The 21427-nt window shown below is 54.3% G+C and overlaps 1 protein-coding gene across 5 annotated transcripts in view; it reads right to left on the bottom strand.

The window, feature by feature from the left end:
• Positions 1 to 905: 905 nt before the first annotated feature.
• Positions 906 to 21427, bottom strand: part of LOC139250296 (uncharacterized) — a 169533-nt gene continuing 149011 nt past the window's right edge. For all 5 annotated transcript variants that reach the window (XM_070872785.1, XM_070872789.1, XM_070872788.1 and 2 more), the window contains 2 exons: positions 11590 to 11633; positions 906 to 2531 (listed from right to left, as the gene is read on the bottom strand). In XM_070872785.1, coding sequence (XP_070728886.1) covers positions 2415 to 2531; positions 11590 to 11633 — 161 coding nt within the window. In that variant the 3' untranslated portion in view covers positions 906 to 2414. The remainder of the gene's footprint in view (positions 2532 to 11589; positions 11634 to 21427) is intronic.

The following is a 21427-nucleotide window of genomic DNA, read 5'->3' as shown; positions in this document are numbered from 1 at the left end:
CTCCCAGATTCTAGTCAAGAAGCATGTTATTGCTCACCGGCACAGTTAGAGAACATTCAATTTTATTTATTCAATTTTAGTAACAGAGAATCACCCCTGATGGTTTGGTGGGAAAGTGCACTGTGTGGTACTGAGGCAAACAGACCAGGGAGATCCCAGTGGTGTATGTGGGTCTCACTATCTATCCTGAGACAGGGTCCCAGTGGTGTGTGTGGGTCTCTCTATCCTGAGACAGGGTCCCAGTGGTGTGTGTGGGTCTCACTATCTATCCTGAGACAGGGTCCCAGTGGTGTGTGTGGGTCTCACTATCTATCCTGAGACAGGGTCCCAGTGGTGTGTGTGGGTCTCTCTATCCTGAAACAGGGTCCCAGTGGTGTGTGTGGGTCTCACTATCTATCCTGAGACAGGGTCCCAGTGGTGTGTGTGGGTCCCACTATCTATCCTGAGACAGGGTGCCAGTGGTGTGTGTGGGTCTCACTATCTATCCTGAGACAGGGTCCCAGTGGTGTGTGTGGGTCTCACTATCTATCCTGAGACAGGGTCCCAGTGGTGTGTGTGGGTCTCACTATCTATCCTGAGACAGGGTCCCAGTGGTGTGTGTGGGTCTCACTATCTATCCTGAGACAGGGTCCCAGTGGTGTGTGTGGGTCCCACTATCTATCCTGAGACAGGGTCCCAGTGGTGTATGTGGGTCTCACTATCTATCCTGAGACAGGGTCCCAGTGGTGTATGTGGGTCTCACTATCTATCCTGAGACAGGGTCCCAGTGGTGTGTGTGGGTCCCACTATCTATCCTGAGACAGGGTCCCAGTGGTGTGTGTGGGTCCCACTATCTATCCTGAGACAGGGTCCCAGTGGTGTATGTGGGTCTCACTATCTATCCTGAGACAGGGTCCCAGTGGTGTGTGTGGGTCTCTCTATCTATCCTGAGACAGGGTCCCAGTGGTGTGTGTGGGTCTCACTATCTATCCTGAGACAGGGTCCCAGTGGTGTGTGTGGGTCTCACTATCTATCCTGAGACAGGGTGCCAGTGGTGTGTGTGGGTCTCACTATCTATCCTGAGACAGGGTCCCAGTGGTGTGTGTGGGTCTCACTATCTATCCTGAGACAGGGTCCCAGTGGTGTGTGTGGGTCCCACTATCTATCCTGAGACAGGGTCCCAGTGGTGTGTGTGGGTCCCACTATCTATCCTGAGACAGGGTCCCAGTGGTGTGTGTGGGTCTCACTATCCTGAGACAGGGTCCCAGTGGTGTGTGTGGGTCTCACTATCTATCCTGAGACAGGGTCCCAGTGGTGTGTGTGAGTCTCACTATCTATCCTGAGACAGGGTCCCAGTGGTGTGTGTGGGTCTCTCTATCTATCCTGAGACAGGGTGCCAGTGGTGTGTGTGGGTCTCACTATCTATCCTGAGACAGGGTCCCAGTGGTGTGTGTGGGTCTCACTATCTATCCTGAGACAGGGTCCCAGTGGTGTGTGTGGGTCTCACTATCTATCCTGAGACAGGGTCCCAGTGGTGTGTGTGGGTCCCACTATCTATCCTGAGACAGGGTCCCAGTGGTGTGTGTGGGTCTCACTATCCTGAGACAGGGTCCCAGTGGTGTGTGTGGGTCTCACTATCTATCCTGAGACAGGGTCCCAGTGGTGTGTGTGAGTCTCACTATCTACCCTGAGACAGGGTCCCAGTGGTGTGTGTGGGTCTCTCTATCTATCCTGAGACAGGGTCCCAGTGGTGTGTGTGGGTCTCACTATCTATCCTGAGACAGGGTCCCAGTGGTGTGTGTGGGTCTCTCTATCCTGAGACAGGGTCCCAGTGGTGTGTGTGGGTCTCACTATCTATCCTGAGACAGGGTCCCAGTGGAAACACATACATTTACCTCAGTGTAGCTGAGTCAGGGAGCGGGTGAGGATTCCTGTTTCTAACCACAACCTAGTGACCCCTGACAGAAAGTGTGGGCAGTGAGTGAGGATAGAATGATGCCCCAAAGGCTCACGTGTGAAGAATGGTCACCTGGGGCGAGGGAGGGATGGGCCCCGGGACCTATGGGACTTCAGTCCGACGGCTCTGCACCTTTGGGTGAGGAAATTCGACAATAATTATTGAGCAGAAATACCAATAAACCCCAGTGAACACCTCTCTACCTCTCTTTCCTCCTTTAAGACGCTCCTTAAAACCTACCTCTTTAACCAAGCTTTTGGTCATCTGCCGTAATTTCTTCTAATGTGGCTCAGTGTCAAATTTATCTGTTTTGTCTTATCACGCGCTGGGAAGTGCCTGGGACGTTTTACTACGTTAAAGGTGCTATATAAATAAAAGCTGTTGTTGTTGTTGAGGTCCTGTGGGATCGGAGGTACCGGCCACAAACACTGTCCTTCACCAAACCACTTGTAGGTGCTAAAGAATGTATTCCCAGTCACTATGGGCGTTTGATGGCAGCATATTCGGTTGTCTCCTCACTGATTATTAATGTCGGGCCCACGGTTTTCTGTCGCAGGAACTGAATATCGGCGTAATACAGCTCTCCTTCCTCCGACTGAAACACAGTGACATACATAAATACACAGATTACCACACGGAAACAGGCCTCTCCCCCAACCCACGCACTTACTTAAAGCACAAACCCATCAACCCACATCAGAGGCAGAGCCGGGATCCCCTCTCATTTATACATAAGCTGAGGTTCCGTCAGTGTCCTGCTAAAGGCACTGGCCCTCAGTAACGTTCCTGGGGCCTCTGGTACCTGGTCTCAGTGGCCTTTGCTCACGTCTGACCCTCGACATTAACTCGAGGCGGGAGTAGTGAGAGCTGGGGGCTGGGCCGTACGGCAGACCATCAGGCCCTTCACACCGTGAGGCCCGGGAGATTCTAACTCTCAGGCCTGCTCTGCACAGGCCCCGTCGCTGTCCTGCCCAAACACGGCGGGAGGGTGAGCTGGCAGGCGGGAGGGGGGGAGGGGATTACTGGTGGAAGGGAGGGGAGGGGGGGGGGGAATTACTGGCGGGAGGTGGGGGGGGGAGGGGGATTACTGGCGGGAGGGAGGGGGGGGGGGAATTACTGGCGGGAGGTGGGGGGGGGGAGGGGGATTACTGGCGGGAGGGGGATTACTGGCGGGAGGGGGATTACTGGCGGAGGGTGGGGGGGGGGAAAGGGGGGGAGGGGGATTACTGGCGGGAGGGAGGGAGGGAGGGGGATTATTGGCGGAGGGAGGGAGGGAGAGGGATTACTGGTGGAGGGATGGAGGAAGGGGGATTACTGGCAGAGGGAGGGAGGGGGGAGGGGGATTATTGGTGGAGGTAGGGAGGGGAATCACTGGTGGAGGGAGTGAGGGAGGGAGATTATTGGCGGAGGGAGGGAGGGAGGGAGATTACTGGCGGAAGGAGGGAGAGGGATTACTGGCGGAGGGAGGGGGAGGGGGATTACTGGTGGAGGGAGGTAGGCAGCGGGATTACTGGCGGAGGGAGGGGGGAGGGGGATTATTGGTGGAGGGAGGGAGGGGAATCACTGGCGGAGGGAGGGAGGGAGGGAGATTACTGGCGGAGGGAGGGAGGGAGATTACTGGCGGAAGGAGGGAGAGGGATTACTGGCGGAGGGAGGGGGAGGGGGATTACTGGTGGAGGGAGGTAGGCAGGGGGATTACTGGCGGAGGGAGGGAGGGGGAGGGAGATTATTGGCGGAGGGAGGGGGAGGGGGATTACTGGCGGAGGGAGGGAGGGGGGAGCGGGATTACTGGCGGAGGGATGGAGGGAGGGTGATTACTGACAGGAGGGAGGGAGGGAGGGAGGGAGGGAGTGGGATTACTGGCGGAGGGAGGGAGGGAGTGAGATTACTGGCGGTGCAAGGGAGGGAGCGGAATTAGTGGTGGAGGGAGGGAGGGGGGGAGGGGGATTACTGGCAGAGGGAGGGAGGGGGAATACTGGCAGAGGGAGGGAGGGGGATTACTGGCGGAGGGAGAGAGGGAGGGAGCGGGATTACTGGTGGAGGGAGGGAGGGGGATTATTGGTGGAGGGAAGGAGAGGGATTATTGGCAGAGGGAGGGAGGGGGGGGATTATTGGCGGAGAGAGGGAGGGAGGGAGGGAGATTACTGGCGGAGGGAGGGGGATTACTGGCGGAGGGAGGGGGAGGGGGATTATTGGCGGAGGGAGGGGGAGGGTGATTACTGGCGGAGGGAGGGAGGGGGAGGGGGATTACTGGCGGAGGGATGGAGGGAGGGTGATTACTGGCAGGAGGGAGTGAGGGAGGGAGCGGGATTACTGGCGGAGGGAGGAAGGGGGGAGGGGGATTACTGGCGGAGGGAGGGAGGGGGAATACTTACAGAGGGAGGGGAGGGAGGGGGATTACTGGAAGAGGGAGGGAGGGAGGGAGCGGGATTACTGGCGGAGGGAGGGAGGGAGGGGGATTACTGGCAGAGGGAGGGAGGGAGGGGGATTACTGGCAGGAGGGAGGAAGGGAGTGGGATTACTGGCGGAGGGAGGGAGGGGGGGAGGGGGATTACTGGCGGAGGGAGGGAGGGGGGGAGGGGGATTACTGGCGGAGGGAGGGAGGGGGAATACTGACAGAGGGAGGGGAGGGAGGGGGATTACTGGAAGAGGGAGGGAGGGAGCGGGATTACTGGCGGAGGGAGGGAGGGGGGGAGGGGGGGAGGGGGATTACTGGCGGAGGGAGGGAGGGGGGGAGGGGGATTACTGGCGGAGGGAGGGAGGGGGGGAGGGGGATTACTGGCGGAGGGAGGGAGGGGGGAGGGGGATTACTGGCGGAGGGAGGGAGGGGGAATACTGACAGAGGGAGGGGAGGGAGGGGGATTACTGGAAGAGGGAGGGAGGGAGCGGGATTACTGGCGGATGGAGGGATGGAGGGGGATTACTGGCAGAGGGAGGGAGGGAGGGTGATTACTGGCGTGAGGGAGGGAGAATACTGGCAGGAGGAAGGGAGGGAGTCGGATTACTGGCGGAGAGTGGGAGAGAGGGGGTTTACGGAGGGAGGGAGGGAGGGGGTTTACGGAGGGAGGGAGGGAGGGGAATACGGAGGGAGGGAGGGAGAGAGGGGGGATTACTGGCGGAGGGAGGGAGGTAGGGAGATTACTGGCGGAGGGAGGGAGCGGGGAGGGAGATTACTGGTGGAGGGAGGGAGGGAGGGGTATTATTGGCGGAGGGAGGGAGGGAGAGGGATTACTGGTGGAGGGAAGGAGGGAGGGAGGGGGATGACTGGCGGAGGGAGGGAGGGGGATTACTGGTGGAGGGAGGAGGGGAGGGGGATTACTGCCGGAGCGGGGGAGGGGGATTACTGGCAGAGGGAGGGAGGGAGGGGGATTACTGGCGGAGGGAGGGAGATTACTGGCAGAGGGAGGGAGGGAGATTACTGGCGGAATGGGGGAGGGGGATTATTGGCGGTGCGGGGGGGAGGGAAATTACTGGCGGAGGGAGGGAGGGAGGGGGATTACTGGCGGAGGGAGGGAGATTACTGGCAGAGGGAGGGAGGGAGATTACTGGCGGAGGGATGGAGGGAGCGTGTTTACTGGCAGAGGGAGGGAGGGGGATTACTGGCAGAGGGAGAGAGGGAGGGGGTTTACTGGCAGAGGGAGGGAGGGGGATTACTGCCGGAGGTAGGGGGGGAGGGGGATTACTGGCAGAGGGAGGGAGGGAGGGGGTTTATTGGCAGAGGGAGGGAGAATACTGGCAGGAGGAAGGGAGGGAGGGGGATTACTGGCGGAGAGAGGGAGGGAGGGGGTTTACGGAGGGAGGGAGGGGGTTTATGGAGGGAGGGAGGGAGGGGGTATACGGAGGGAGGGAGGGAGGGAGGGGGGATTACTGGCGGAGGGAAGGAGGTAGGGAGATTACTGGCGGAGGGAGGGAGCGGGGAGGGAGATTACTGGTGGAGGGAGGGAGGGAGGGAGGGGGATTACTGGCGGAGGGAGGGAGGGAGGGTGATTACTGGCGGAGGGAGGGAGAATACTGGCAGGAGGAAGGGAGGGAGTCGGATTACTGGCGGAGAGTGGGAGAGAGGGGGTTTACGGAGGGAGGGAGGGAGGGGGTTTACGGAGGGAGGGAGGGAGGGGAATACGGAGGGAGGGAGGGAGAGAGGGGGGATTACTGGCGGAGGGAGGGAGGTAGGGAGATTACTGGCGGAGGGAGGGAGCGGGGAGGGAGATTACTGGTGGAGGGAGGGAGGGAGGGGTATTATTGGCGGAGGGAGGGAGGGAGAGGGATTACTGGTGGAGGGAAGGAGGGAGGGAGGGGGATGACTGGCGGAGGGAGGGAGGGGGATTACTGGTGGAGGGAGGAGGGGAGGGGGATTACTGCCGGAGCGGGGGAGGGGGATTACTGGCAGAGGGAGGGAGGGAGGGGGATTACTGGCGGAGGGAGGGAGATTACTGGCAGAGGGAGGGAGGGAGATTACTGGCGGAATGGGGGAGGGGGATTATTGGCGGTGCGGGGGGGAGGGAAATTACTGGCGGAGGGAGGGAGGGAGGGGGATTACTGGCGGAGGGAGGGAGATTACTGGCAGAGGGAGGGAGGGAGATTACTGGCGGAGGGATGGAGGGAGCGCGTTTACTGGCAGAGGGAGGGAGGGGGATTACTGGCAGAGGGAGAGAGGGAGGGGGTTTACTGGCAGAGGGAGGGAGGGGGATTACTGCCGGAGGTAGGGGGGGAGGGGGATTACTGGCAGAGGGAGGGAGGGAGGGGGTTTATTGGCAGAGGGAGGGAGAATACTGGCAGGAGGAAGGGAGGGAGGGGGATTACTGGCGGAGAGAGGGAGGGAGGGGGTTTACGGAGGGAGGGAGGGGGTTTATGGAGGGAGGGAGGGAGGGGGTATACGGAGGGAGGGAGGGAGGGAGGGGGGATTACTGGCGGAGGGAAGGAGGTAGGGAGATTACTGGCGGAGGGAGGGAGCGGGGAGAGAGATTACTGGTGGAGGGAGGGAGGGAGGGAGGGGGATTACTGGCGGAGGGAGGGAGGGAGGGGGATTACTGACGGAGGGAGGGAGAGAGGGGGATTACTGGCGGAAGGAGGGGGAGGGGGATTACTGGCGGAGGGAGGGAGGGAGGGAGATTACTGGCGGAGGGAGGGGGATTATTGGCGGAGAGAGGGGGATTACTGGTGGAGGGAAGGAGGGAGGGAGGGGGATGACTCGCGGAGGGAGGGAGGGGGATTACTGGCGGAGGGACGAGGGGAGGGGGATTACTGGCGGAGAGAGGGTGGAGGGACCTTCCTGTTCCTCCGGCCCCACAAGTCAAATTTATAACAAGTCCCTTTCTCACTTTAAACCCTTGATTAAATCATCCCTCAACCTTCGAAACCCCAGACAATACAAGCCAAGTTCATGCAACATATCCTCATAATTGCACTGTGACAAAGCACTCAGACCGGTTCCTGCTCTTTTAAAGCTTCCTGTCCGAGGCCTCACTGCAACATGCACAGACTCTGGCTGCTGTCTGTCACTGGCACTGAGCCACACACAAACACTCTCCACAAACACATACACATACACTCCCCACCCACCCACACACACACTCCCCACCCACCCACACACACACTCCCCACCCTCACACACATACACACACACACTCCCCACCCACACGCACTCCCCACCCACCCACACACACACTCCCCACCCTCACACACATACACACACACACTCCCCACCTACACGCACTCCCCACCCACCCACACACACACTCCCCACCCACACACTCCCCACCCACATACACACACACACTCCCCACACACACACTCCCCACCCACACACACACTCCCCACCCACACACACACACACTCACCACACACACACACACTCACCACACACACTCCCCACCCACACACACACACACTCCCCACCCACACACACACACTCCCCACCCACACACACACACACTCCCCACACACACTCCCCACCGACACACACACACACTCCCCACCCACACACACACAAACATCCTCCCCACCCACACACACACACACACCCCACCCACACACACACAAACACCCTCCCCACCCACACACACACACACACACACACACTCCCCACACACACACACACACACACACTCACCTTCCCCACCCACACACACACTCCCCACCCACACACACACGCACACTCCCCCCCCCACACATACACACACACACTCCCCCCACACACACACATTCCCCACACACACGCACACACATAAGAACATAAGAACATAAGAATTAGGAACAGGAGTAGGCCATCTAGCCCCTCGAGCCTGCTCCGCCATTCAACAAGATCATGGCTGAGCCAGATCGAGCCAGTTCTATTTCCATGCTAATACATTTCCTCTGACTCCGCGTACCTTTATCTTCTGCAGTCACCTTTTGTGTGGCACCTTATCGAATGCCTTTTGGAAATCTAAATATACCACAACCATCGGTACACCTTTATCCACCATGCTCGTTATATCCTCAAAGAATTCCAGTAAATTAGTTAAACATGATTTCCCCTTCATGAATCCATGCTGTGTCTGCTTGATTGCACTATTCCTATCTAGATGTCCCGCTATTTCTTCCTTAATGATAGTTTCAAGCATTTTTCCCACTACAGATGTTAAACTAATCGGCCTATAGTTTCCTGCCTTTTGTCTGCCCCCTTTTTTAAACAGAGGCGTTACATTAGCTGTTTTCCAATCCGCTGGTACCTCCCCAGAGTCCAGAGAATTTTGGTAGATTATAACGAATGCATCTGCTATAACTTCCGACATCTCTTTTAATACCCTGGGATGCATTTCATCAGGACCAGGGGACTTGTCTACCTTGAGTCCCATTAGCCTGTCCAGCACTACCCCCCTAGTGTTAGTGATTGTCTCAAGGTCCTCCCTTCCCACATTCCCGTGACCAGCAATTTTTGGCATAGTTTTTGTGTCTTCCACTGTGAAGACCGAAACAAAATAATTGTTTAAGGTCTCAGCCATTTCCACATTTCCCATTATTAAATCCCCCTTCTCATCTTCTAAGGGACCAACATTTACTTTAGTCACTCTTTTCCGTTTTATATATCGGTAAAAGCTTTTACTATCTGTTTTTATGTTTTGCGCAAGTTTACCTTCGTAATCTATCTTTCCTTTCTTTATTGCTTTCTTCGTTATTCTTTGCTGTCGTTTAATATTTTCCCAATCTTCTAGTTTCCCATTAACCTTGGCCACCTTATACGCATTGGTGGCCAAGGTTAGTGGGAAACGAGTAGATTGGGAAACACACAAAGGGTTTCACAGAGACAATCCCTTTGAACAAATCCCAGCCTCGTGTCGGGTGCCCACACACACCGATAATCTGCGGCACCTGCTCCTGACCCTTCCAGCAGCTCACCGTCCCTCTGCCTGCACAATAAGGTGTGACTTAACAGGAGAGAGGAGGCCGGGACAGGAGGGCCCACAGACACAACCCCGAGAGCCTTTGGAGGGGAGCCGCTTGGAAATGATTGTGCCTGGGAGCAGAGGGATTGGGACAGGCTGAAGCCGGAGGCTTCGCCCTCACTCAGGGACAGGAGCACCTTACGTTATCCCTTCTCTCCCTACTGACATCCTGACCCACCATCACCCAGGGTCCAGTCACACCCAGCGGGCTCAGAGTATTCCCACCGCAGTAATAGTCACAATGTCATTGGGACCCCGATTGCCATTTCGGGTGGGAGCGGGCAGGAGCCTGGGCTGTGCTCACACCGACCCGACCCGACCCACGGGCCATGGAACGACAGATTTAAATGAGGCCGGTGGCTCACAATCGCAGGGAGGAGGGGGAGCTCGGCACCACTGGAACGGTCACCTGACCATCGCTCCCTCAGTCAGTCACCTGACCATCACTCCCCCAGTCAGTCACCTGACCATCACTCCCCCAGTCAGTCACCTGACCATCACTCCCTTAGTCGGTCACCTGACCATCACTCCCCCAGTCAGTCACCTGACCATCGCTCCCCCAGTCAGTCACCTGACCATCACTCCCCCAGTCAGTCACCTGACCATCGCTCCCCCAGTCAGTCACCTGACCATCACTCCCCCAGTCAGTCACCTGACCATCACTCCCCCAGTCAGTCACCTGACCATCACTCCCCCAGTCAGTCACCTGACCATCACTCCCTCAGTCGGTCATCTGACCACTAGTCCCCGGCCCGGGAGTCAAACTAGACCCCAACCTGTGAAAGTCACGTGAGTTCAGGATCAGGCTGGGCCTATTATTAGGGAGGGTCGCTGAGCACTTGGATAATATGAGCTGGTCAGAGAGAGCCAGCATGGATTTGTAAAGCAGAACTCATGTCTAACGAACTTAGTTGAATTTTTTGAGGTGGTAGCTAAGGTGCTCGATAAGGGAGAGTCTGTAGATGTTGTTTATATGGACCCAGGCATTGAAAAAGCTTCCACTTTCGAACGGCTGGAGCTGGTCAGTGACATTATCAGAGTCGCCTAGTGACCCAGATGACAGGCTTTGCTACAGCAGGAAATTCAATATTCGTTTTTGTAAATGACAACGAATTCAATGCTTGTTCAGAGTCACACGATCACACTGATGAATTTCTGTTTCCGTGAACAAGGTATGGCAATTCGACCTTATGGCTTTAAAGGGATGCACCACGTGTTACTCAACTCCACCCGAGCTCCACCTGAGATAGATCAGAATATCTTTAAATGGCGAGAAGCTAGGAACTGTGGAGGAGCGAGAGATTCAAGGGTCCATGCACAGAAATCATAAAACCCAGGGGACTGGTACAAACAATAATTACAAAGGCTGATGGAATGTTGGCCTTTATCTCAGGGGAGCTGGAATACAAAGGGCGGAAGTTATTCTACACTTGGATAAAACTCTGGTTACAACACATCAGGGGCACTGCGTTCAGTTCTAGGCACCACACCCCAGGAAGGATATTGGCCTCGGAGGGGGTGCAGTGGAGATTCACCAGAATGATTCGGGGACTAAAAGGGTTAGATTATGAGGACAGGTTGCACTGACCAGGCTTGTATTCCCGAGTATAGAAGATTAAGGGGTGATGGAATTCAGGTGTTTAAGATGATCCGAGGAATTGATAGGGAAGGTACTGTGGGAAACTATTTCCTCTGGATGGTGGAGTCCGGACATGACCTTAACATTAGAGCTCGGCCGTTCAGGGTGAAATCAGGAAACACTTCTTCACACAGAGGGCAGTGGGAATCTGGAACTTACCCAAAAAAGCTGAGGCTGGGGGGGTCAATTAAACATTTCAAAACTGAGATGGATAGATTTTCGTTAGGCAAGGGTATTAAGGGTTACGGAACCAAGGCGGGTAGCTGGAGTTGAGATACAGATCAGCCCTGGTCTAATTGAATGGCGGAACAGTTCGAGGGGCTGAATGGCCTGCTCCTGTTCCTATGTTCCCTCACTCACTGCCATGGTTACTGGTACTGTCCAAGCTACACATGATAAACAGTTGCTTGGTGTGATATCGGGAGGGGCTGTTGCCATTTGTAAACTGTTTCCCAGCAAGAGTCAGCTCCTTCAGAAGAACACTGGTCATAAGTAAAAGAAACACTCTATAACGTCCAGGGCTGGAGAGGAAGTGATGAGGTGTATTTAACAGCAGGATATCGGTATAAAAGCTGTTGCTCAGTACTCACCACAGTCGAGGTTGCGGCTGCCTGTTTATTAGTCTGGGTTGCAGCTGAAATATAAGAACCTGTGTGAGTTTATTATAGCTGCCACATGTATGACTGATAATCACAGTGAAACCAGTGTGGTCAAATACTCTTCGACTGTATCCCACTCAGCAACCTGCAGCAAACCATGCAGCATACATGTGGTGATAAGCCACACACTCTGTCAGTGCTCTACACTGTACACCACGGGAGTCAGGTGTGGCTCAGTGGGTAGCACTCTCACCTCGGGGTCAGAAGATGGTGGGTTCAAGCCCCACTCCAGGGACTTGAGCCCATAATCCAGGCTGTCACTCCAGGCTGGACTGGTGCACATTCCCCTGAATGATTCTGTACTTGTGGTCTGACACCACCTGTACAATGATGGATAGAAGCCTTTGCTATAGATGCCCACCTTGGGATAGTCATTATGGGTCTTGTTGGCTGTGTATGTGCCATCGATGAGACCCTGCACTTTACAGAAGCTGCAACAGGTAAAAGTGCTGTGCCCACTCGAGCTGTTGTCTCCTTTCAATGGACAAAGTGACGAAGGTGTTTCCCCTGCAAACCTCGGCTCCCAGGGCCTGCTTGCGGCATCAGCGGACTGAAGTAATACTAATGTTACAAATGTCTCCAGTGGTGGCTTGAAAGGATCTGATTGCACAAAAGCTCAATGTTGTGATGTTCACCCACAATGGCCATGTCTGTCCCTGTGCTCGGCCCACTCTGGATTCCTGGCTTCAGTACGTGGCATAACTCTGTCACAGACTGCTTCGTGAGTGGAGACAGAAAAGACGGGTCTCCTCAGGTATGGCCAAGTAGGTGTGAAAGTGTAGTAGCTGGGCAGAGTCAGAGTGGGTGCCAGACTCGAGATATAAGCACATCTGTGCTTTTTCTCTCTGTGACACCCTCCACCTCTTAGATCTCCAGGCCAGCCGCTGACAGACCCAATGCAACGTCCATGTTTATCACCAAAATGGCCCGAGCCAAAGTCATCACCAGCATTCTGTGTGACTGTGTCCATGCTGCATTCTCCCTCCTCGGCCTCTATGCAGCCTTTGACACAGTCGACCCACACAATCATCGTCCAACATCTCTCCTCCAGCTCAGTGCTTCCACTTATCTGCATCAATGGCTTCTCTTCTCAAACCTCCCCCAAAGATGGATCCTTGGCCCCCTCCTTTCTCACATCTACATGTTACTCCTCGACAACATTACCCAGACGTTGTACCTCACTACCACTTCGCTCGAGCCCTCCTTGGTCTCTAAATTGTCAGACTGCTTGTCCCACATCCAGCTCTGGATGAGCAGAAATTTTATCCAATTGAATGTTGTTTTCGGTCCCCGCCACAAATTCCGTTCCCCCCTCTCCTCTCCCCCTCCTCTCCCTCCCTCCTCTCACCCCCTTCCTGCCCCCTCTCCCCCTCCCTCCCCCTCTCCCTTCCCCCTCTCTCCCTCCCCTTCCCCATCCCTCTCCCCCCTCCCGCACGCCCCCTCCTCTTCCCCCCTCCATCCCGCTTCACAATTCCTGTCTGAGGCTGAACCAGACTGTCATGTATTCAACTATCATTGTAACCCATATATAAGCTGACCTAAGTTGTACACCTTGAGAACATTGACCACAAAGGGGTGAACTTGTGGGAGACACTCCTAACCTGGACTTTCAGGTATAAAAGGGGAAGCTCCACCAACCTTCATCACTTGAGGTCTTGGTAATAAAGGTAACTGGTCACAGAATGACCTTCTCTCAATTATGTGCATTTATACTGTATAGTAAAGATATATCATTGGCGACGAGAAACTGGGATTTAAACCACGCGAGCATGGCAGCACAGAAGAGAGGTACTGTGTTGGTGATGATTGGGACGACTTTATTGAGAGACTACAGCAAAGTTTTGTCACTAAGGAATGGCTGGGACAGGATTCGGCCGACAAACGCAGGGCTCATCTCCTGACGGTTTGTGGATCCAGGACGTACTCCCTGATGAAGGACCTTTTAGCGCCAGAGAAGCTGGCAGACAAGACGTTCGAAGAGCTCAGTAACTTAATCGGGTTACACTTTAAACCGGCGAGCAGCATGCACATGGCGAGACACTGGTTTTACATGCACCGGCGGTGAGAAGGGCAAAACGTTCCAGACTTCGTGGCAGACCTCCGGCGACTGGCGAGCCTATGTAAGTTCCCAGATGCATGCAGAGCGGAGATGCTGGGAGACTTTTTTATTGAGGGCATCGGGCACACTGGGGTTTTCAGGAAACTAATTGAGACCAAAGACTTGAGCTTGGAAGCGGCGGCTCTGACAGCCCAGACAATTATCTCAGGGGAGGAAGAGACAGGAATGATGTATGACAAAAATCTTAGCTCAAATGCGGCAAACGACCAGGGAATCAACATTGTTAACGCGGCACACAGTTCTCCAGGCAGACAGGAGCAATCGGACATGCCCGAGCATGTAGTCGAACCCAAAGGGGGCATTCAACAGAGACAATGGCTAGCTGAACGGCGATTCCATCGCAATGGACAATGTGGCAGTAATGGGGCCATCAACACCTGTTAATGGTGCGCTTAAGGACAGTTGCAGAGACAGTCAGAGACAATCGACTGGTAATGGACCTTTTGTTTCCAACAACAGGGCCTCCAGCTCATGCTGGAGGTGTGGAGGCAAACACCCAGCCAGAGCTTGCAGGTATCAGCAATATACCTGCAGAAACTGCAACGTCAGCGGTCACGGCGCATATGTGCAGGAAGCCTGCAGCAGGTTGATGTACAAGAAGGACAGGTCCAATGTAAGCCCTACGAGGCCAAATTAATACTGGGGGAAATCGCTGGAAGCTGAAGTTCAGCGAGTTCATGTGGAGCACATATACAGTTCATATACCAGGACGCCACCAATAATGATGAAAGTGCTCCTCAATGGCATCCCAGTATTAATGGAGCTAGACACAGGGGCCAGCCAATCCCTGATGAGTATCAAACAGTTCGAAAGGTTGTGGGTGCCCAAGGGCAGGAGGCCAAAATTATTGCCGATTGACGCACAGTTACGGACATAAACAAAGGAGATCATTCCGGTGCTAGGCAGCGCCACGGTAAACGTGACCCACAAAGATTTGGAGAACAGGTTGCCACTCTGGATTGTCCCGGGGGACGGTCCCGCACTGCTGGGGAGGAGTTGGCTTGCTGTCATGAACTGGAAATGGGGCGATGTCAATGCAATTTCTTCTGTGGAGCGAGTATCATGCTCACAGGTCCTGGACAAATTTGACTCACTATTTCAACCCGGAATCGACACTTTCATTGGGGCCAATGTAGTGATTCACATAAACCCGGACGCCAGGCCAGTACACCACAAGGCCAGAGCGGTGCCGTACGTGATGCGGGAAAAGATAGAATGCGAATTGGACCGCCTGCTGAGGGAAGGCACCATCTCACCAGTTGAATTCAGTGACTGGGTGAGCCCGATCGTGCCGGTGCTCAAGGCGGATGAGTCGGTCAGGATATGTGGCGATTACAAGGCCACCATCAATCGGGTGTCACTCCAAGACCAGTACCCGCTACCGAGAGCGGAGGACCTCTTTGCGACGCTATCCGGTGGCAAACTTTTTTCAAAATTGGATCTAACCTCAGCTTACATGACCCAGGAGCTGGCGAGTGAGTTGAAGAAGCTGACCACCATCACGACACACAAGGGGTTGTTTGAGTATAACAGATGTCCGTTCGGGATTCATTCGGCCGCCACGATCTTTCAGCGAAATATGGAAAGCCTCCTCAAGTCGACTCCAAGGACGGTGGTTTTTCAAGACGACATCCTCATCACGGGTCGCAATACTGAAGAATACCTCCACAACCTGGAGGAGGTGCTACGCAGACTGGACCGGGTAGCGCTGTGACTGAAAAAGGCGAAGTGCTCCTTCTTAGCTCCAGAAGTAGAATTCCTGGGGAGGAGGGTAGCAGCAGACGGGATCAGACCTACTGCGTCCAAAACAGAAGCAATCCAGAGAGCACCCAGACCCCGTAACACGACGGAGCTGCGTTCGTTCCTGGGGCTCCTGAACTATTTTGGTAACTTTCTTCCCAAATTGAGCACGCTGCTAGAGCCGCTACATGTGCTCCTACACAAAGGTTGCGATTGGGTCTGGGGGGACAGCCAGGAAAGGGCTTTTGATGGAGCATAACAAATTGCGTGCTCTAACAAACTGTTAACGTTATATGACCCGTGTAAGAAACTTGTTTTAACGTGCGATGCGTCGTCCTATGGTGTCGGGTGTGTGTTGCAGCATGTGAATGCCAATGGGCAGTTACAGCCGGTAGCTTATGCCTCCAGAAGTCTGTCCCAGGCAGAAAGAGGCTATGGGATGGTAGAAAAGGAAGCGCTAGCATGTGTATATGCAGTAAAAAAAATGTACCAGTACCTGTTTGGCAGCAAATTTGAGCTGGAGACAGATCACAAACCCCCAACGTCCCTTTTGGTCGACAACAAGGCCATAAATGCGAATGCATCGGCCTGCATACAGAGGTGGGCACTCACGTTAGCCACCTATGACTACACAATTCGGCATAGACCGGGCACTGAAAACTGCGCCGATGCACTCAGCAGGCTCTCACTAGCCACCACTGAGGGGACAACTGAGCATGATGCTGAGATGGTCATGGCTGTTGAAGCTTTCGAAAGCGAAGGCTCACCTGTGACAGCCCGTCAGATCAAAGTCTGGACAAATAAAGACCCGCTACTGTCCTTAGTTAAGAAATGTGTCCTGAATGGGGACTGGGCAGCCATGTACGGGGCATGCCCGGAGGAATTTAAACCGTTTGATAGGCGCAAGGATGAACTCTCGATTCAGGCTGTTTGCCTACTGTGGGGAAACCGAGTAGTCATGCCCCAGAAGGGCAGAGAGGTGTTTATCAGAGAACTTCACAATGAGCACCCGGGCATTGTCGTGATGAAGGCAATTGCCAGGTCACACATTTGGTGGCCAGGGATCGATGCAGACCTGGAACTTTGTGTTCACAAGTGCAACACGTGTGCTCAGCTGGGCAATGCACCCAGGGAAGCCCCCTTTAGCCCCTGGTCGTGGCCTGCCAAGCCACGGTCACGCATCCATGTGGACTACGCTGGTCCTTTCATGGGAAAAATGTTTTTGGTTGTCGTCTACTCCAAATGGATTGAGTGTGCCATTTTAAATTCAAGCACATCCTCTGCCACGGTAGAAAGTCTACGGGCAATGTTCGCCGCCCACGGTCTACCGGATGTCTTGGTCAGCGACAATGGCCCGTGCTTCACAAGCACTGAATTCCAGGACTTCATGGCAGGCAATGGAATCAACCATGTTAGAACGGCACCGTTCAAGCCGGCCTCAAACAGCCAGGCGGAACGAGCAGTGCAGATAATCAAACAGGGGATGCTCAGAATCCAAGGGGGTTCCCTCCAAAGCCGCTTATCATGCCTCCTGTTGGCCAATAGATCCCGACCACACTCGCTCACAGGGATTCCACCCGCAGAGCTGCTAATGAAAAGGACGCTCAAAACCAGGTTATCCCTTATACACCCCACCAAGAAAGAAATTGTTGAGAGCAGGCGTCAGTCACAATGTGACTACCATGACAGGAATGCGAGGGCGCGATGTATTGATGTCAATGACCCTGTTTTTGTCCTTAATTACGCTGCAGGGCCCTAATGGCTTGCAGACACTGTGATTGCCAAAGAGGGGATTAGGGTTTTGGTAGTTAAACTTACCAATGGACAAATCTGCCGCAAACACGTGCATCAAACTAAAAGGAGGTTCAGCAATCTCATAGAAGAAGCAGAGGAAGAACACGGCGTGGAGTTTACTCCACCACAGGTGACCGAACACCGGAACCAAGTGGAGGAGAGCCCAGTCACTGTGGGCAGTCCGGACAGGCCTGAGGCACCGCAAACAGCAGACACTCAGGCCAGCGCCCAACAACCGGAGCCCCAACTCAGGTGCTCTACAAGGGAGCGTTAACCACCAGAGAGACTTAATCTGTGATCCCAACAAGACTGTGAGGGGGTGGTGATGTCATGTATTCAACTATCATTGTAACCCATGTATAAGCTGACCTAAGTTGTACACCTTGAGAACATTGCCCACAAGGGGGTGAACTTACGGGAGTCGCTCCTAACCTGGACTTTCAGGTATAAAAGGGGAAGCTCCGCCCACCTTCATCACTTGAGGTCTTGGTAATAAAGGTAACTGGTCACAGAGTGACCTTCTCTCAAGTATGGGCCTCGTGTGCAGTTATACTGTATAGTAAGGACATATCACAGACTGTTCGCAACCTTGGTGTCATATTTGGCCCTGAAATGAGCTTTCGACCACATATCCACAGCATAACTAACACCGCCTATTTCCATCTCCGTAACATCACCCGTCTCCACTCTTGCCTCAGCTTATCTGCTGCTGAAGCCCTCATCCATGCCTTTGTTACCTCTAGGCTTGACTATTCCAACGCACTCCTGGCTGGCCTCCCACATTCTACCATACGTAAACGAGAGGTGATCCAAAACTCGACTGCCCGTGTCCTAACTTGCACCAAGTCCCTCACACACTCTCCCCCTCACACACACACACACACACACACACACACACACTCTCCCTCTCACACACACACACACTCTCCCCCCACACACACACACACACACACTCTCCCCCTCACACACACACACACACACACACACAAACACACACTCTCCCCCTCACACACACACACGCTCTCCCTCATATACGCACTCTCCCCCTCACACACACACCCCCTCACACACACACACACACACTCTCCCCCTCACTCTCCCCCTCACACACACACACTCTCTCCCTCACACACACACACTCTCCCCCTCACACACACACACACACACACACTCTCCCCCTCACTCTCCCCCTCACACACACACACTCTCTCCCTCACAGACACACACACACACACACACTCTCCTCCTCAAACACACACACTCTCTCTCACACACACACACTCTCTCCCCCTCACACACACACTCTCCCCCTCACACACACACACACACACACACACTCTCCCCCTCACTCTCTCCCTCACACACACACACTCTCTCCCTCACACACACACACTCTCCCCCTCACACACACACACACACACACACACTCTCCCCCTCACACTCTCCCCCTCACACACACACACACACACACACACACACACACACACTCTCCCCCTCACACACACACACTCTCCCCCTCACACACACACACACACACACACACACACACACACTCTCCCCCTCACACACACACACACACACACACACACACACACACACTCTCCCCCTCACCCCTGTGCTCATTGACCTACATTGGCTTCTGGTTAATCATGGCCCCGATTTCAAAATTCTAATCCTTATTTTCAAATCCCTCCATAGCCTCATCTCTCCCTCTATCTGTCAAACGTCCCGTGGTTGCATGGATATGAAATTGGTTAAGTGACAGGAAAAAGAGCGCATCAGAGAGTCATAGGGGTACACAATGCCCCCCGCACGCACCCCGTTTTTTACCATCGGTATGTCACGTGTCACCACAACTGTCCCCTTCAACTTCAGTCCACAGGGGCACCAGGGGGGGTCTCGACCGGGCCAGCGGCCCCCATGCTGCCTGTTGGTGGCCCGGCCGAACCCGCGGTATAATTGTCGGGCTGACCTGGCAGTCGGCCGACAAGAAAAACATGGCGGCAGCGGCAGTGGGTCCTCCCCTTTAAGGGAAGCTGCACGGCCGCTGCAAAAGGCCACAGCCTCACCGGGCCACCGGGAAAAGGTTGTTTTGGCACCGCCGAGTGGGCCGAAGATTTTCCCAGGGGAATGTCGCTATCGGGGGGTTGGATCGGCAGTGTGCACGGTGATGATGTGTTTAACACCGATCGGCAGCAGAGGGGTGGCAAGGGTGGGATCGGGGCACCGCCGGGAAAACTCGGGAGAGCAATTGGGCTAGCAGCAGCCATTCCAGCAAAAGTCCCCGGCCACTCCACTCCGCAGTGGGGCCGCTGATTTACGGTGGTAACAGGCCTTCAGGAGAGGGGCGAATTTCAGCCCCATAGAATCATCAAAATTTACAGCACAGAAGGAGGCCATTCGGCCCATCGTGTTGGCGATGGCCGACAAAGAGCTATCAGCCTAATCCCACTTTCCAGCTCTAGGTCCGTAGCCCTGTAGGTTACAGCACTTCAAGTGTACATCCAAGTACTTTTTAAATGTGGTGAGTGTTTCTGCATCGCCCGCCCTTTCAGGCAGTGAGTTCCAGACCTGTTATGTATGCAATAAAGGTTCAAGCTGAGTATTGTTTTACTAAGCAAGGTCCAACCTTGGCTCTGCTTTATTTAGGCCCAAAGTGCCTGACTCGCAAAATGGCTGGCCTTTTATACCTGAGCAGCACCATGAGCGTGCTGCTCTGTGTCCTCCAATAGTGACAATAGAATGTACATACATGACAATACCCACCTCTGAGATCTTATCACAGACTTTCACAGGTTGAGACGGTCCGATGCTTTGTGCTTCCAGGTTGACCGTCTCAGTTCAATTCCAGCCTTGGGTGAGTGTGCGGGGTCTGTTGTGGCTGATGGCTGGATGACTGACTTGTTGGGGGTGGCAGTGGCCATGTCAGGAATTGCAAGTCCATTTTTATTGAACATGTCTGTGATGGAAATCCCAGGTTCACTGATGACCCTTGAACCCACTGAAGACTGCTGGTAGGTTGGTTGGTCGTCGATGGTTTCTTCGTCCGACTGCTCTGGCTCGTCTGTGTGCCTCAGCTTTGTCTGATCCATGTGGTTCCTGCAAGTTTGCCCATTCTTGAGCTTAATAACAAATACTCTGTTGCCCTCCTTGGCCATGAGCGTGCCAGCGATCCATTTGGGACCCTGACCATAGTTCAACACATATACGACCGGTGATCAGGATGTCATCTTGGAACACGACGGTTCTGGGAACGGACTTCAGTGGACTTTCCATATTCCTCTAGAATGTTGCTGCAGCCGAGTGAATTCCAAATGGGCACCTGTGGTAAATAAACAGTCCTTTGTGCGTGTTAATGCACCTAAGTCTCTTCGGTGTCTCGACCAACTCCTGCGTCATATCGGCCGACGTCAAGTCCAGTTTTGTGAACGACTTCCCTCCAGCTAGCATCGCAAACAAGTCATCAGCCTTTGGTAACGGGTACTGATCTTGTTTCAAAACCCTGTTGATCGCAGCCTTGTAGTCTCCACAGATTCTGACTGTGCCATCACTTTTCAGCACAGGAACAATGGGGCTGGCCCATTCATTAAATTTGACCGGTGATATGATCCCTTCACGCCGGAGTCTGTCCAGTTCAATTTCGACCTTCTCCCTCATCAGATACGGCACTGCCCGAGCTTTATGATGGACGGGTATTGCATCTGAGTCCAGGTGGATCTGCACCTTGGCTCCTGTGAAGTTACCGATACCCAGTTCAAACAGCGAGGGGAACTAGCTCAATACTTGGTCACATGTATCTTCCTCCGATGACAACGCCTTTATGTCGTTCCAGTCGCATCTGATTTTCTCCAACCAGCTCCTGCCGAGCAGCGTTGGGCCATTGCCTGGAACAATCCACAGCGGTATCTCGTGAACCGCACCGTTATATGACACGTTAATTTGTGCACTGCCAATCACCTTTATCAGTTCTTTGGTGTACGTGTGCAGCTTGGTGTTAACAGGGCTCAGCTTGGGCCTCACAGTCTTAGTATCTCACAGCTTATTACATGCCCTCTCGTTCATGATCGATTGACTCGCCCCCGTGTCCAGTTCCATCGATACCGGTATCCCATTAAA

Source organism: Pristiophorus japonicus, unplaced genomic scaffold (genome assembly GCF_044704955.1).
Source record: "Pristiophorus japonicus isolate sPriJap1 unplaced genomic scaffold, sPriJap1.hap1 HAP1_SCAFFOLD_367, whole genome shotgun sequence".
Classification (NCBI taxonomy): Eukaryota; Metazoa; Chordata; class Chondrichthyes; family Pristiophoridae; genus Pristiophorus; species Pristiophorus japonicus.
This window is presented reverse-complemented; position numbering and strand designations above follow the sequence as displayed.